Raw genomic sequence first — 17241 nt, 5'->3', positions numbered from 1 at the left:
GATTTGTTTTAGGAGATATTCGCATGTGAATGTTTCATGTCATCCATTAACTCCATGAGGCGTTTTCATGCAGATAGCGAGACATTATGGTGAGCACTTCTTTCCAAGAAGCCTACTGAATGACTGACTGTGTTAACTTGCAAGTAGTCATTGGTCAGTTACTGTTTAGCAGATTGAAAATATTGGGTCAGACTAAATATCTTCTGGCTGCTTTCAGGTGTGAACTTGTAACAGAGACAGTCAGTAACAGTGTATAACTGATGTTGGGACATCCCGCCCCGCCCCATACGCCAAATGAAAAACCACTTTTCCTGAAACAGGAGGATGGGGTGCAGAGGATGCACATGGAAGTTATGTGCAGCAATCTAGCTGTAAACTACTCATAAGTGCTCAATAGAAGACCATTATATTATATAACATATTTATCTCTCATTAGTTTCATAAGATGACTCCAACATCCAACTATTACTTTCAAAAACTGTCCCACAGTTGATACAAACTATGTATCTGGTCTTGCTTTAAGTCAGTCTTTGTTTTAATACTACACTAGGGAGAAGATCACTTCCCTAGCATTAATCAGAAAATGCAAGTTAACAGTAACTTCTAGCTGCATTTAACACACTAAAGAATGAAATGTGGTTGAAAATATTATACAAAAATGGGAAGTGTCATGCTTCCAACTCAAAAACTATTCAGCATAGCTCAATCAACACAAGGAATAGGAAAATGGAGTCACAGAGTAGTCATTCAAAATCTCAGTTCGATGAAAAAGAGTCTGTAAGTTCTTTTTTTAAGGAATGACACATCCATCTGAAGCCACTCACTGATGGTCAGATCCCACGTAGATACCAGACTGTATGATAGGCTGTCACAGCATTTGTTAAACCAGAAATGTTTGCTTGTAGTGTGAACATGGATGTTGCTATTTTGTAAGGTGTGAGTTTCCACTGCACCATGAAGATGTAGAAAAATGGGCAACACCTGGTCAATGAGAATACTGAAATAAACATCTCAGTCATGCTCATCACAACCAGAATGATTGGGCCCAAGTCACGATATGAAAAACCACCTCAAAAATCACAAAATCACCTCCAGCCTGAACTGCACCCTCCACACATTGTGGGTTAAATTCCTCACTGGCCTGTTAGTGCACTTGATGTCCTCCATCATGTGAAAAAGAGGCAAAATAGTGACTCGTCAGGCCACAGTATGTGCCTCCACTTACGTACAGTCAAGTTTCTGTTTGTCCCACTGGTGATGCACAGTTTTACGTGTCACCGTAATTAACAGACTTTTCAAGGTACCCGACTTCAAAAGGTCATTGCATATAGTTCCCTTTGCAATGTTTGCTCGGTAACTGGCTGAGATGAATCTATATTCACTGATAGCAGCAATTGCTTTCAGGTTTGAAACCGACTGTTACTGACAAGTTGTGACAGTCATCTTTTGTCTGTATTGGCTAGGGTCTTTTTACAACCACTGTTCTTAGTTCATGTTACATCTATATCTACATACATATTCCACAAGACACCGTATGATGGGTGGCAGAGGGTACCCTGTACCACTATTAGTCATTTCCTTTCCTGTTTTACTCACAAATAGAGTGAGGGGAAAAACAGCTGCCTATATGCCTCCGTACAAGTCTTAATCTCTCTAACCTTATCTTCATGGTCCTTATGTGAAATGTATGTTGTTGGCATAGAATCATTCTGCAGTCAGCTTCAAATTCCAGTTCTCTTCAAATGCCAGTTCTCTAAATTTTCTCAATAGTGTTCCTCCAAAAGAACTTCACCTTCCCTTCAGGTATTTCAACTTGAGTTCCTGAATCATCTCAGTAACACTCGAATGTAGTTTGAGTCTACAGGTAACAAATCTAGCAGCCCAACTCTGAATTGCTTAAATGTCTTCTTTTAATCTGACTTAGTGCAAATCCCAAACACAAGAACATAACTCAATAACGGGTCACACTAGTGTCCTATATATGGTCTCCTTCAGAGATTAACTACATTTTCCTAATAATACAATGTAGGCTTTGATCGTACAATGTAGGCATTTTCCTAAAATTCTCCTAATCAAATGAAGTTGACCATTTGCCTTCCCCACTATAATCCTTACAGGCTCATTGCATTTCATATTGCTTTGAAACATTATGCCTGAATATTTAATTGACATCACTGTGTCAAGTAGCACACTACTAATGCTGTATTTGAATATTGTGGGTTTGTTTTCCCTACTCATCTGCATTACCATACATTTTTCTACATTCAAAGCTAGATGCCATTCACAATACTAACTAAAAATTTGGTCTAAGTCATCTTGTATTCTCCTACACTCTACAGTCACTTAATGACGACACCTTCCTATACACCACAACAGTCATAGGTCTCTGCTTACTCTGCCCACTAGATCATTTATGTATATGTACGACAGCATTCCTATCACACTTCCCTGGAGCACTCCTCATGATATGCTTGTCTCTGATAAACACTCGCCATCAACAATAACATCTGAGTTCTGTTACTTAAGAAATATTTGAGCCACTCACATACCTGGGAACCTATTCTGTATGCTTGTACCTCGGTTAACAGTTGGCAGTGTGGCACTTTTGAGTGGTAAACACTCCTTGTAGACACTTTGGGTAGTCCATGATGACACGTCAACAAATCAGGCAACTACATTAACAGTGGGGTGTCACGGGTACAATAGCTCCTTTTTGGCATTCTGTCACATCTCCATGTCAATCCATCCAACTGTGCCATTTCCACACAACGGACTAGCACCTACACACCGTTTGCACAAGTGATGCAGGGTCACACGATCACTTGGTATCAATTACATGCGATTTATAGCACTCCAGTGCAACCACTGTGTTCTTAAGGATTGCTGACATACCTACTTAGAACTGAGGATGATACAGAGTGACCAAAACATATAATGTAATTAAAAATGAGCAACTGAGACTGAAGTTCAAATGATAATTGTTTTAAATATATCAAGGCATGGTTTTCACTAAGTTATAACAAACAATGTGTCAAATTTTCTGATGTAAGCAAGAAATTTTTAATGTTTATAGCTGCTGAATTATGACACTGATTTTGTTCCTTAAATGCAACTATACTCTTTTGTCTGTGGTACTCAAAAGATCCTCTGAAGAGGATTTCAAAAACATATCATGTGTGGAACTCAATGAAATAGTAAGAAGATAATAGAGATGCAGCCACTGTCCTGTCATCAGGAGAAGAGTTCTCACAAACAACTGCTCTATGTACAAATGTAAGCAAAGACATAACTAATGTATGGATTATGTATTTATTATTATGCCTGTCATATCAAGCATCTCAAGTGGTGACCATGTTGTTGTTGTTGTCTTCAGTCCTGAGACTGGTTTGATGCAGCTCTCCATGCTACTCTATCCTGTGCAAGCTGCTTCATCTCCCAGTACCTACTGCAACCTACCATACACTGATAAATGTTCTAATTTGATTCTGGACAAACGAGAGGTTGAAATTCACCTGGACTTATAGAAGTGCAGGCTCATGTTATATGGCATTTTATCCCTTTAGGACTCACTGCCATATAAAATGAGAATGCCTTTAGGACTCACTGACACCCCGCCCCCCCCCCCCCCCCCCCCCTCCTTCCATGGGCCAGGGACTTTGCCATTGGTGGGGAGGCTCGTGTGCCTCAGCGATACAGATAGCAAATTTTGCAGTAGTTGCAGGGGCAACAGTCTGGATGATTGACTGATCTGGCCTTGTAACATTAACCAAAACAGCCTTGCTGTGCTGGTACTGCAAATAGCTGAAAGCAAGGGGAAACTGCAGCTGTAATTTTTTCTGAGGGCATGCAGCTTTAATGTATGGTTAAATGCTGATGATGTTCTCTTGGGTAAAATATTCTGGAGGAAAAACAGTCCCCCATTTGGATCTCCAGGTGGGGATTACTCAGAAGGACATCATTATCAGGAGAAACAAAACTGGCGTAATACGAAATGGAGCATGGAATGCCAGATCCCTTAATTGGGTAGGTATGTTAGAAAATTTAAAAAAGGAAATGGATAGGTTAAAGTTAGATATACTAGGAATTAGTGAAGTTCGGTGGCAGGAGGAACCAGATTTCTGGTCAGGTGAATACATGGTTATAAATACAAAATCAATTAGGGGTAATGCAGGAGTAGGTTTAATAATGAATTAAAAAAATAGGAGAGCGGGAAAGGTGCTACGAACAGCATAGTGAACACACTACTGCAGGAAAGGTAGATACGAAGCACATATCTACCACAGCAGTACAAGTTTATATGCCAACTACTTTCCCAGATGATGAAGAGATTGAAGAAATGTATGAGGAGATAAAAGAAATTATTCAGATAGTCAAGGTAGATGAAAATTTAATAGTCATAGGGGACCGGTATTTGATAGCAGGAAAAGGAAATGTAGTACGTGAATACTGAATGGGTCAAGGAATGAAAGAGGAAGCCGCCTGGTAGAATTTTGCACAGAGCATAACTTAATCATGAAAGAAGGTTGTATATGTGGAAGAGACCTGGAGACACTGGAAGGTTTCAGATAGATTATATAATAGTAAGACAGAGATTTAGGAACCAGGTTTTAAATTGTGAGTCATTTCCGGAGGGCAGATGTGGACTCTGACTACAATCTATTGGTTATGAACTGTAGATTAAAACAGAAGAAACTGCAAAAAAATGGGAATTTAAGGAGCTGTCACCTGGATAAACTGACAAAACCAGAGGTTGTACAGAGTTTCAGGGAGAGCATAAGGGAACAACTGACAGGAATGGGGGAAAGAAATACAGTAGAAGAAGAATGGGTAGCTTTGAGGGATGAAGTAGTGAAGGCAGCAGAGGATCAAGTAGGTAAAAAGACAAGGGCTAGTAGAAATCCTTGGGTAACAGAAGAAATATTGAATATAATTGATGAAAGGAGAAAATATAAAAATGCAGTAAACGAAGCAGGCAAAAAGGAATACAAAAGTCTCAAAAATGAGATCGACAGGATGTGCAAAATGGCTAAGCAGGCATGAAGAGGACAAATGTAAGGATGTAGAGACATTTATCACTAGGGGTAAAATAGATAGTGCCTATAGGAAAATTAAAGAGACCTTTGGAGAAAAGAGAACCACTTATATGAATATCAAGAGCTCAGATACAAAACCTGTTCTAAGCAAAGAAGGGAAAGCAGGAAGGAGTATACAGAGGGTCTGTACAAGGGTGATGTTCTTGAGGGCAATATTATGGAAATGGAAGAGGACATGGATGAACTGGGAGGTATGATACTGTGTGAAGAATTTGGCAGAGCACTGAAAGACCTAAGTTAAAACGAGGCCCGAGGATTAGACAACATTCCCTTAGAACTACTGATAGCCTTGGGAGAGCCAGTCCTGACAAAACTCTACCATCTGGTGAGCAAGATGTATGAGACAGGCGAAATACCCTCAGACTTCAAGAAGAATATAATAATTCCAATCTCAAAGAAATCAGGTTTCAACAGGTGTGAAAATTACTGAACTATCAGTTTAATAAGTCACGGCTGCAAAATACTAACAAGAATTCTTTACAGACAAATGGAAAAACTGGTAGAAGCTGACCTCAGGGAAGATAAGTTTGGAGTCTGCAGAAATGTTGGAACACGTGAGGCAATACTGACCCTACAAACTATCTTAGAAGATAGATCAAGGAAAGGCAAACATATGTTTCTAGCTTTTATAGACTTAGATAAAGCTTTTGACATTGTTGACTGGAACATTCTCTTTCAAATGCTAAAGGTTGCAGGGGTAAAATACAGGGAGCGAAAGGCTATTTTCAATTTGTACAGAACCCAGATGGCAGTTAAACGAGTCGAGGGACATGAAAGGGAAGCAGTGGTTGGGAAGGGAGTGAGACAGGGTTGTAGCCTATCACTAATGTTATTCAATCTGTATATTGAGCAAGCAGTAAAGGAAACAAAAGAAAAATTTACAGTAGGAATTAAAATCCACGGAGAAGGAATAAAAACTTTGAGGTTTGCCAATGACACTGCAAGAGACAGCAAAGGACCTGGACAAGCAGTTGAATGGAATGGACAATGTTTTGAAAGGAGGATATAAGATGAACATCAACAAAAGCAAAACAAGGATAATGGAATGTAGTCGAATTATGTCGAGTGACGCTGAGGGAATAAGATTAGCAGATGGGAAGCAAAGTAACTAATGATGGTTGAAGTGGGGAATATAAAATGTAGACTGGCAATGGCAACGAAAGCATTTCTGAAGAGGAGAAATTTGTTAACATCGAGTGTAGATTAAGTGTCTTTTCTGAAAATATTTGTATGGAGTGTAGCCCTGTATGGAAGCACAACATGGGCAATTAATAGTTTAGAGAAGAAGAGAATAGAAGCTTTCGAAATGTTGTGCTACAGAAGAATGCTAAAGATTAGATGGGTAGATCATGTAACTAATGAGAGGGTACTCAACAGAATTGGGGAGAAGAGGAATTTGTGGCACAACTTGACTAGAAGAAGGGATCAGTTAATAGAACATGTTCTGAGGCATCAAGAGTTCACCAATTTAGTATTGGAGGACAGCGTGGAGAGTAAAAGTCGTAGAGGGAGACCAAGAGATGAATACACTAAGCAGAGTTAGAAGGATGTAGGTTGCAGTAGTTACTTGGAGATGGAGAAGCTTGCACAGGATAGAGCAGCATCAAACCAGTCTCAGGACTGAAGACCCCCCACAACACCACCACCACCACCACCACCACCACCACCACCACCACCACAACAACAACAACAACAACAACAACAACAACAGGACTCATTGTGTTTCATGAATGAGTCCAACAGTCTCCAAATGTTCTCTTAAGAAGGTCTGTAATTATCTGTATGGAATGGGCAGAAATCTGTATGCTCTTATGGATATTCAGAAGCCTAGAATTCCATCAATAAAAAAGTGATGAATGATGTGATTTATGAAAATCATCAATGGAAAATCCAGGATGGAATGTAACAACACAAGAGAAGTAAAGTTGCTACTCACCATATAGTGGAGATGCTGATCCGTGATAGGCACAATAAAAAGATTCACACAATCATAGATTTTGGCCATTAAGGCCTTTGTCAGCAGTAGACACACATGCACACACACACACTCACGCAAGCACAACTTGGAGTGGAGTTTCAGCTGACCAGTAGTGTGAATTGCAATGACTGATTTTCTCAGGGTTTGTAAAGGATGCTTCATCTGTAAACCAAATCTTGCACAGAAACACTGCATCTTGTTGCAGTTTTCAAAAATATCATTTAAAGAACTGTAAACTATTTTGATTCACACCGCAAAGCTTTTAATGGAGCAAAATGTGAAAAGGGTGAAATGCATTGAAATGTAGTATTCACGGAACATTCCTTTGGCTGATCCCACTTACACACACAAGCTGCCTCGTAGTAACACAGTGGCTGTGTGTCACCTCTGCTGAAATGTTTAATGTGTTTCTCTTACCAGTTTGCTGCTTTTTTTGGCATATTTTATTTTACACATTTCCATTTTTTTTTAAATTTAATACTATTTTGTGAAGACCAATAGTGACAGCTTGCTACAAACAGGATATACTTCAGCATACAATTGCACCAATGTTTACATTCTCCACCCCCCCCCCCCCTTCCCCCTCTCCCAATGTTTCCGATTTCCTTTCGTATGTCCATTCTTTCACTGGACAAATCCTCTTTAGCCATTTAATACCATTAAAAAATTTTAAATTAATATTGTAAAACAAAATAAAATAAATAATGGTATTACTAGAAAGATATATTGCTATAAAAATGCCTGCATACAATGCTTCGAGTTCATGTGCTGGCATAGATGCATGGGAACAGATAGTACATATGTCAGATTTACCTGAATGGAAGTGTAAAGGCAACAGTGATGAAATCTAAAGGGAATTTTTATATTTTATGAAGTTACCAAGACTGTTAATAGTTATAGTTCATTACGGATAATATGATGTAGTATCTTTAAAATTTTATTTTTTTTATTTATTCTTTGGTAGCAAAGAAGTGATGATTCTGGGATAGCTACTAAGCAAAAGTCAATAAAGAAGTCTTAAGCAGGCCAAGTGGCGTGTGTTCTTGGTGATTTAAAGTTAGACTAAATATTGTCAAGCAACATCTTTTGGAACTGTTGCAAATATTACGTTACAGCAGTTATATTTGGTTACCCCGACGTGATAATAAGAAGATATGACTACAAACGGGAGCGTTTCCGAAGATCGCCTCGAAGCAAACAAGGTTAGCATCAAAATTCCGCCTTTTTGGAGAGAAAAACCTGAAATTTGGTTCTATCAAGCAGAAGCACAGTTCATCTTTTGCAAAATTGTCACAGAAGAAACTAAATTTAACCACCTAGTGTCACAATTAGAACCAAAATACATCGAGAATATTTGGGCCATCATTTGTGGCACAGATGTGAATAAATATTCATTGGCTACGGAATGTCTACAGAATATTTTCAAAGAAAGTGAAGATATGTGTATTAAGAGATTAGTTACTGGAATTGATTTGGGAGACCAAAAACCTAGTCAGTTATTATGCAAAATGCAAGCCTTGGCAGGTGTAGATGTGTCAGAAAAAGTCCTAAAGACACTTTGGCTAGAAAAACTTCCAGATTCTATAAGGAACATTTTAATTGTCAGTGACGAGGGACTCGAAAAGGTGGCTATAATGGCTGACAGAATAACAGAAATAAATCCCCGTAATGAATTGTTCATCATGAAAAGTGGTGCTTGTAGCCAACAGGATGTTTGGATAACAATGGGTGACTTGATGACAAGAACCCCACATGAACCATGGACCTTGCCGTTGGTTGGGAGGCTTGCGTGCCTCAGCGATACAGATAGCCGTACTGTAGGTACAACCACAATGGACGGGTATCTGTTGAGAGGCCAGACAACCGTGTGGTTCCTGAAGAGGGGCAGCAGCCTTTTCAGTAGTTGCAAGGGCAACAGTCTGGATGATTGACTAATCTGGCCTTGTAACAATAACAAAAACGGCTTTGCTGTGCTGGTACTGCGAATGGCTGAAAGCAAGGGGAAACTATGGCCGTAATTTTTCCCAAGGGCATGCAGCTTTACTCTATGATTACATGATGATGGCATCCTCTTGGGTAAAATATTCTGGAGGTAAAATAGTCCCCCATTCGGATCTCCGGGGGGGTGGGGGTGGAAGGAGTATATAGAGGGTCTATACAAGGGCGATGCACTTGAGGACAATATTATGGAAATGGAAGAGGATGTAGATGAAGATGAAATGGGAGATATGATTTTGCGCGAAGAGTTTGACAGAGCACTGAAAGACCTGAGTCGAAACAAGGCCCCCGGAGTAGACAACATTCCATTGGAACTACTGATGGCTTCGGGAGAGCCAGTCCTGACAAAACTCTACCATCTGGTGAGCAAGATGTATGAAACAGGCGAAATACCCTCAGACTTCAAGAAGAATATAATAATTACAATCCCAAAGAAAGCAGGTGTTGACAGATGCGAAAATTACCGAACAATCAATTTAATTAGCCACAGTTGCAAAATACTAACACGAATTCTTTACAGATGAATGGAAAAACTAGTAGAAGCCGACCTCGGGGAAGATCAGTTTGGATTCCGTAGAAACACTGGAACACGTGAGGCAATACTGACCCTACGACTTATCTTAGAAGAAAGATTAAGGAAAGGCAAACCTACGTTTATAGCATTTGTAGACTTAGAGAAAGCTTTTGACAATGTTGACTGGAATACTCTCTTTCAAATTCTGAAGGTGGCATGGGTAAAATACAGGGAGCGAAAGGCTATTTACAATTTATACAGAAACCAGATGGCAGTTATAAGAGTCGAGGGGTATGCAAGGGAAGCAGTGGTCGGGTAGGGTGTAAGACAGGGTTGTAGCCTCTCCCCGATGTTATTCAATCTGTATATTGAGCAAGCAGCAAAGGAAACAAAAGAAAAATTCGGAGTAGGTATTAAAATCCACGGAGAAGAAATAAAAACTTTGAGATTCGCTGATGACATTGTAATTCTGTCAGAGACAGCAAAGGACTGGGAAGAGCAGTTGAATGGAATGGACAGTGTCTTGAAAGGAGGATATAAGATGAACATCAACAAAAGCAAAACGAGGTTAATGGAATGTAGTCTAATTACGTCGGGTGATGCTGAGGGAATTAGATTAGGAAATGAGACACTTAAATTAGTAAAGGAGTTTTGCTATTTGGGGAGCAAAATAACTAATGATGGTCGAAGTAGAGAGGATATAATATGTAGACTGGCGATGGCAAGGAAAGCGTTTCTGAAGAAGAGACATTTGTTAACATCGAGTATAGATTTAAGTGTCAGGAAGTCATTTCTGAAAGTATTTGTATGGAGTGTAGCCATGTATGGAAGTGAAACATGGACGATAAATAGTTTGGACAAGAAGAGAATAGAAGCTTTCGAAATGTGGTGCTACAGAAGAATGCTGAAGATTAGGTGGGTAGATCACATAACTAATGAGGAAGTATCAAATAGGATTGGGGAGAAGAGAAGTTTGTGACACAACTTGACCAGAAGAAGGGATCGGTTGGTAGGACATGTTCTGAGGCATCAAGGAAACACCAATTTGGTATTGGAGGGCTGTGTGGAGGGTAAAAATCGTAGAGAGAGACCAAGAGATGAATACACTAAGCAGATTCAGAAGGATGTAGGTTGCAGTAGGTACTGGGAGATGAAGAAGCTAGCACAGGATAGAGTAGCATGGAGAGCTGCATCAAACCAGTCTCAAGACTGAAGACTGCAACAACAACAATGATGACAAGAATTTCGGGACTAGAGCAACAAATGGCCGTGCTGTCAACTGGTTATCGAGGCAGGTCTCGTAACAGTAGCTGTGAGCAGCAATGTAAAAGAAGTCATAGTAAGTCTCGAAATAAATACAACCCCAAGGGCAAGTACCGTTATTACCACTTTCACTTTGGGCAGAACTGCAAGCCTGAAAAATGCACACTTCCGTGTAGCTGGACTGAAAAGGGAAACGCGACCCAGCAGCTGAATTAGCAGCAAGTTCTGCTGCTCAAGTCCATTGCTGCAAAACCCGCTTATTTGTAACTGACAAAAAAACAGGATTGCAATTTTGTGTTGATAGTGGGGCAGATGTTTCTGTAATTCCTGCTCATGCAAATGTTAATGTTGAGTCACCATATAAATTGTATGGAGCAAATGGTACCAAAATTCCTACATACGGAATCGAACTTTGTACTATTGATCAGGGATTGCGATGTCAATTTCAATGCCCATTTATAGCTGCGAAGATCAATAAAGCTATCCTGGGTGCCGATTTTTTTGAATAAATTTCAATTATTAGTAGATGTCCATAATAAAAGATTAATAGATGATGTAACCAAGTTCAATGCTCAGGGTAAAGTTATGTCAATCTCAGAGGAAAACGTCCTGAGCACCATGAGCCAAAACACAAAATTTACAGATCTACTGTTACAGTATCCAGACATAGTTAAACCTAATTTGGTACCTAGCGAAATTAAACATTATGTCAAACACTATATTACCACTGAACGCCTGCCTGTGTCTTCTACGGCAAGACAATTAGACCCAAAGCGCATGGCGATGGCAAAATAAGAATTTAATTTCATGTTAGACAATGGCATCATTAGACCACCTAAATCTGAATGGGCAAGTCCTCTCCATGTTGTACCTAAGAAGGATGGCTCAATACGTCCGTGTGGAGATTATAGATGGTTAAATGAAAGAACAATTCCAGACCGTTATCCTATACCTAGAATAGGAGATTTCCATTGTATTCTAAAAGGCAAAAACATATTTTCTAAAATCGATCTCTTTAAGGTCTATTATCAAATACCTATTGCTGAAGAAGAAAACAGCTGTAATCACACCATTTGGACTGTATCAATTTAATGTCATGAGCTTTGGCCTGCGGAATGCACCTTCAACATTCCAGCGATTCATTAAGGAAGTTATGTTTGGACTAGATTTTGTGTTTCCTTACCTCGATGACATTTTAATTGCCTCATCCAGTATTGCAGTATTGAAGAACACTGAACACACCTGAAACTAGTCCTGGAACGATTGTCTAATTATGGACTTTGAATCAACATATCAAAATCAACCTTTGGAGTGAATGAAATTGAATTCCTGGGGTACTGGATAACACCAGAGGGATCCCGTCCACTACCTGAGTTGTGACACGGTTAGACAACCATTAGAACCTACATATGATGGTCCCTTTCCTGTCATTTCATGACATGAAAAATATTTCACTATTAAAAGGAAACGCAAACACATAAATGTGTCAGTGGACAGACTTCAACCAGCTTATCTCCTGCAAGAAAAATGGTAATCAGAGAAGGAACTTCCAAACTTTTCCAAGGACACTGAACCACAACATCCCACAGAGGAACCATCTCCAAATATCAGAGTATCGAAGTCAGGATGGATTATAAGGTTCCCACCTCGATTCTTAGAGCAGCTGTCTCTGTGGAGAATTAATCAAATATCATACCAGACATTGTAAAAGGTTTTTGTAATTATTTTGTATCATATCTTTTGTCATTCCAATATGTTTTTTATTGTTTTCTGTTAATGTTGTGCTGATTTTTTTTTAAGAAAATTCATTCATCACCATGTATTAATTCGTAACCATGTTACTGGTGAGGGAGTAGTGTAAAGGCAACAGTGATGAAATCTAGATGGAATATTTATATTTTATGAAGTTGCCAAAACCATTAACTGATAACTGATAACATGATGTAATATCTTTAAAATTTTATTTATTCTTTGTGTATTCTTTGGTAGCAAAGATGTGATGATTCTGGGATAGCTGCTAAGTAAAAGTCAATAAAGAAGTCTTAAGAAGGCCAAGTGGCGTGTGTTCTTGGTAATTAAAAAATTAGACTAAATATCGTCAAGCAACACCTTTTGGAGTTGCCGCAAATATTACATTACAGCAGTTATAGAAGCAATACACAGATATGCACTGCAGTGTCAAGCTATTGTGTCAGAATCACTGAAATAAAATGTCAATACAGGTTTTTCATAGTCTGCTTGAAAAACTGATAATGGTTATTTCTAGGCAAAATAACATTATGAGTAATGCAATTTCTACTGAGATAAGGAACAGCCACCCACAATGCTTCATTATCTGTAAAGTGATTACTTGTATATCAAGTTTGAAAACAAAACATTTCTATGATTGCTCTCAAAACTGCAAAACACACAATGGACATATTTTAGTGTCTATTATGTTTCATAGCATTTAATTACTTTTATCCTATAATGAAACTGTTCCACAGAAGTGTTTTCCGAGGTGCAGCAATAACATAACTTATTAAATTATAAGTTATTTGGAATCACTGTGAAATAGTGCAGATTATTACTTTTTGCAAAAAAAAAAAAAATAAAATAAAAAAAAAAATAAAAAAAAATAAAAAAAAAAAAAATAAAAAAAATAAAAAATAAAATAAAATAAAAAAAAATAAAATAAAAAAATAAAAAAAGGAGAGAAAAGCTCCACTCAAAGTAACAAGATATTTCATTGTCATTGGTTCGCATTCCTGTGCCAAAAATTTTATTTAAAATTACATTCATGCAAGCTTTTTATGACTGTAAATGTATAAATTTTTTGTCTATTCATTTGTTTGTTCACACATTTTTATGAAGATAATCTTCTGAATTTATATCCAAAATAAAATTGTCGTGTTTTGTGAACTCCTGCAGACTTTTTTATTGCCAATAAATGTTGTGATGAGAAACACACAATGAAACATTATCAGGGTCATGTGCACTTCACAAACAAGCTGACTACACTTACTCACAGTCAGTCAAATAGGTCATCAGATTCTCGCCAAGAAGGGGAAGCCAAGCACTTTCAGATATGTCATTCACTCTGACAAGAAAGGTGCAAAACACATACCTTCATGGTGGTGCTCAAAGCACCAAGTGTATGCTCAAAACCTGAACAGAAAAAAACCATCCTGTGGCTGGACCTTAAGATTGACATAGTGTTGAATAATTGTTAAAGTCTCTTCTAAATTATATTTTAGATACTGCACTTACTTATTCCTTTATGAACCAAATCAGTATCAACAAACAAAACTGAGAAAACCTGTCTCTCATGACCTCACATGCAGCTACCATGTTATTAGCATTTGTAACAACAAATAAATAATGGTGGAATTAATTCTATTACTGCATAACTATTTAGTACAGCAACAATGTGCTAAACTATTTTGCCAGTTTACTGAGCTCTGAAAAACAATTTCAAATACAATGGCTACTGAGTTAATTGTTTACATGTAATCATATATCTGAAAAATTTTATGAGATAGATAACAATTGGTTGTAAAGACAGAAAGTTGTCAGTGAGATGACAACAGAATAATATTATTATGATGGCTCAAGAGTCTCATGTACTTATATATGGCTCAACTGAGGGTTAATAGCTGAATTCATATATTCAATTTTACATTACTATACAAGAAATTTACACTTTGTAGGCCAACAACTAACTCTTAATTATATCAGTTAAGTATTTTAATGCTGGTGTGTCATTATGTTTATGACTACCACAGCATGCTAAACGAAAAATGCTCCATTTTTCACTTCTATCACAGATATGCTAACAATGTTCTGTTCTTCATTAGAATAATCAACATGTGGGAGATGGTACATGCTTTCTGTACAAGCATGTAAGTAATTTGTGAACTAAATGAATTATTTGACGCAATAAAACAGGGACCGTAATGATTGTCCTGGTCACGGTTTTACTCACCGACAACCTTGAAATTTGAGTAAAGCGTCCTCTAGCAAAGCATCAAGCTGCCCATGAGAACCTCCAGCAGCAGTGGTGGCTACAACATTAGATGCAACAGAAAGTGTAGGTGGCAGATGCACTGCCAACTCTCGCACAGCTTCTAGCAATGCTGGAGTGCATATATCATCCAGATGGGCTTTTAGAAAAGGGATAATATCAACTAGAACTGCTTGCACTTCCCAGTCCAGCTTTTGTCCATAGCCAACCTGCAACTGAAAATAAAGATTAATCAGCTAGACTGGTTATATTCCTTGTTTTGAAAGAAGTAACATTAACAATAAAAAAAGGGTTTTAAGGAAAAATACTGAATGTATAAAGTACATCAGACAGTCAATGATCAATTCACGCTAGTTACTGCTGAGCAAAGGCTTAACACCTACAGTGTCACCAACCAAAATCACATCAGTGCATTGGAGATGTCTAATATACAGGGGATAATTTTGTGGAAGAAATGGCCACATTCCAACTGTCCACTAGCAGGAATCCAAGCATCACTAGAGGTTGTGGGTCGCACAGACCTCTTCTCTTCCGCAAGACACTTGATTAATAATAGACTCTGCTGTATTCTAGCACTCAGTGGCATTCAAGGGCAGCACTCAGGCCATACCAGATCAGTTCACTCCAAATGATTTTCCTGAGGCAGGTGCCAATTCTGCAAGGACTCCATCAATCACAGTTCTCATTTGAGAGCCACCTCCATGATTTTGCTACTTTTCACGTCTGACTTCATGATCCACGGAGATGCCAGCTGGGGATTAAAGAGTGTCTGTGGCCTATACACAGGGCTTAGACAATTTTGTTTCCCCATGGGACTGAAGCTTTGTTTATTCAGTTTGTACTTTAACACTGAGCTTTCTGCAGGGCGTTGACTTTTAGAAAGTGTGTGTTTAATGACAATTTAACCAGCATACAGCCACCACAAGTGTTATTCCTCTATTTCAAGAAGTGATTTATTTTATCATTTCAGTCCACATCAGAGTGGATGTGCAATTAATATTTGATAAACAAACTTGTTCAATTATTGCTACCTGGAGATTTTTTGCACCACCACTAGTGGACCTCAGATATTTTTGCCAGAAGCATAGCTGACTCTGAGTGGAACAACATTATCAAGCTGACTTTTTTATGCTTTCATTCATCTGTGTTCTTCAAGGTATTTTTGGATAACTTTTCACTTCAGCAAAATAGTCTTTGCTGTGCAAATTAATTCAAATTATATGCAGAGTTCACAACATCCACCTTCTTGGAAATCCTTTTAAACATTCAGGAATGTCTAATACAGCCACACAGTACACTTATTTGCTGGTGAAATTTGCTTTTAAGAATCCATTTGAGTCTCAGTGCCACAAAAATAAAAATAATATACAATTTTCTAATTGAGCTAACTCTAACATGGAAAGGACTTAAATAGACAACTGTGAACACTTCAACAATTGAACCACATAAGTAAAATATCTAACACATAATAGAAATGCTACAAAATGCTCACTGGAGTCATTTTTCTAAACTGTCCTTCAGCAGCACAGGTAATTCGTGCATAGAAATAGGTAATCAATAAAAAAATCAACAGGTTAACACACAAAAATATTTGTTGAAATTAAAAAAAAATGTATACTACTTTTGTTTGATTGACACACTGCACATCACAATACATAAATTAAATATGACTTACGGGATACACAACTAATTAAAGCAAACCAAAGAATTCATCAGATACTTGTTAAAAATGCCAATATCACAAGTTGTGTTTGCAGGTGTTAATAACAAACAGAACTGAGCAAAAAATTAAAAGTGCACCTCAGTAACTATAAATGGCAAACTCATATCAATAACAGCAATAATGGAAATTCCTGGATGGAATAATAAATAAAATAAGGAAAAGGTATCACTCACCTATAGCAGAAAGATGTTGGCACATGAACACACATAACAGAAAGCAGTGTTCACTAACTTTCAAGCTCTCTGGCTCTTCTTCTAGTACAAGGCGCGCGCGCACACACACACACACACACACACACACACACACACACACACAATGATGCCTAACCAAATTTCAGAAAAAAATCCCAGAGAATTTCAGGTATGATGTGCAACATGGTGTCATAATAAGGCCCTGGATAACTGATTAATTAATATTGGGGCCATAAGCTGCTGAGTGACCATGATTTTTAAACATCGATAATTGATATAGAACAATATTCATATAGTTAACACACTTCGAAATATCAAGCATTTTATAATAAAACAATGGAAAATCCAGGATGGAATGTAACAATATTAGAGAATGAAAGTTGCTACTCACCATATAGTAGGGATGCTGAGTCGCGATAGGCTCAACAAAAAGATTCACGCAATTATAGCTTTCAGCCATTAAGGCCTTTGTCAGCAA

At 38.0% G+C, this 17241-nt stretch overlaps 1 protein-coding gene across 11 annotated transcripts in view; it reads right to left on the bottom strand.

Annotated features, from left to right (window-relative positions):
• The window catches only part of LOC126356163 (pericentriolar material 1 protein-like), a 382055-nt gene that overhangs the window by 81466 nt on the left and 283348 nt on the right, over positions 1-17241 (bottom strand). For 10 of the 11 annotated variants that reach the window (XM_050006912.1, XM_050006916.1, XM_050006913.1 and 7 more), the window contains exon 36: positions 14811-15064. The exons of the other annotated variant lie outside the window; for it this stretch is intronic. In XM_050006912.1, the coding sequence (XP_049862869.1) occupies positions 14811-15064 (254 nt within the window). The remainder of the gene's footprint in view (positions 1-14810; positions 15065-17241) is intronic. 11 annotated transcript variants of the gene reach the window in all.

This window comes from Schistocerca gregaria, chromosome 3 (assembly GCF_023897955.1).
Source record: "Schistocerca gregaria isolate iqSchGreg1 chromosome 3, iqSchGreg1.2, whole genome shotgun sequence".
NCBI lineage: Eukaryota > Metazoa > Arthropoda > Insecta > Orthoptera > Acrididae > Schistocerca > Schistocerca gregaria.
The sequence above is the reverse complement of the archived record's forward strand: the minus strand, read 5'-3'. Positions and strand labels throughout refer to the sequence as shown.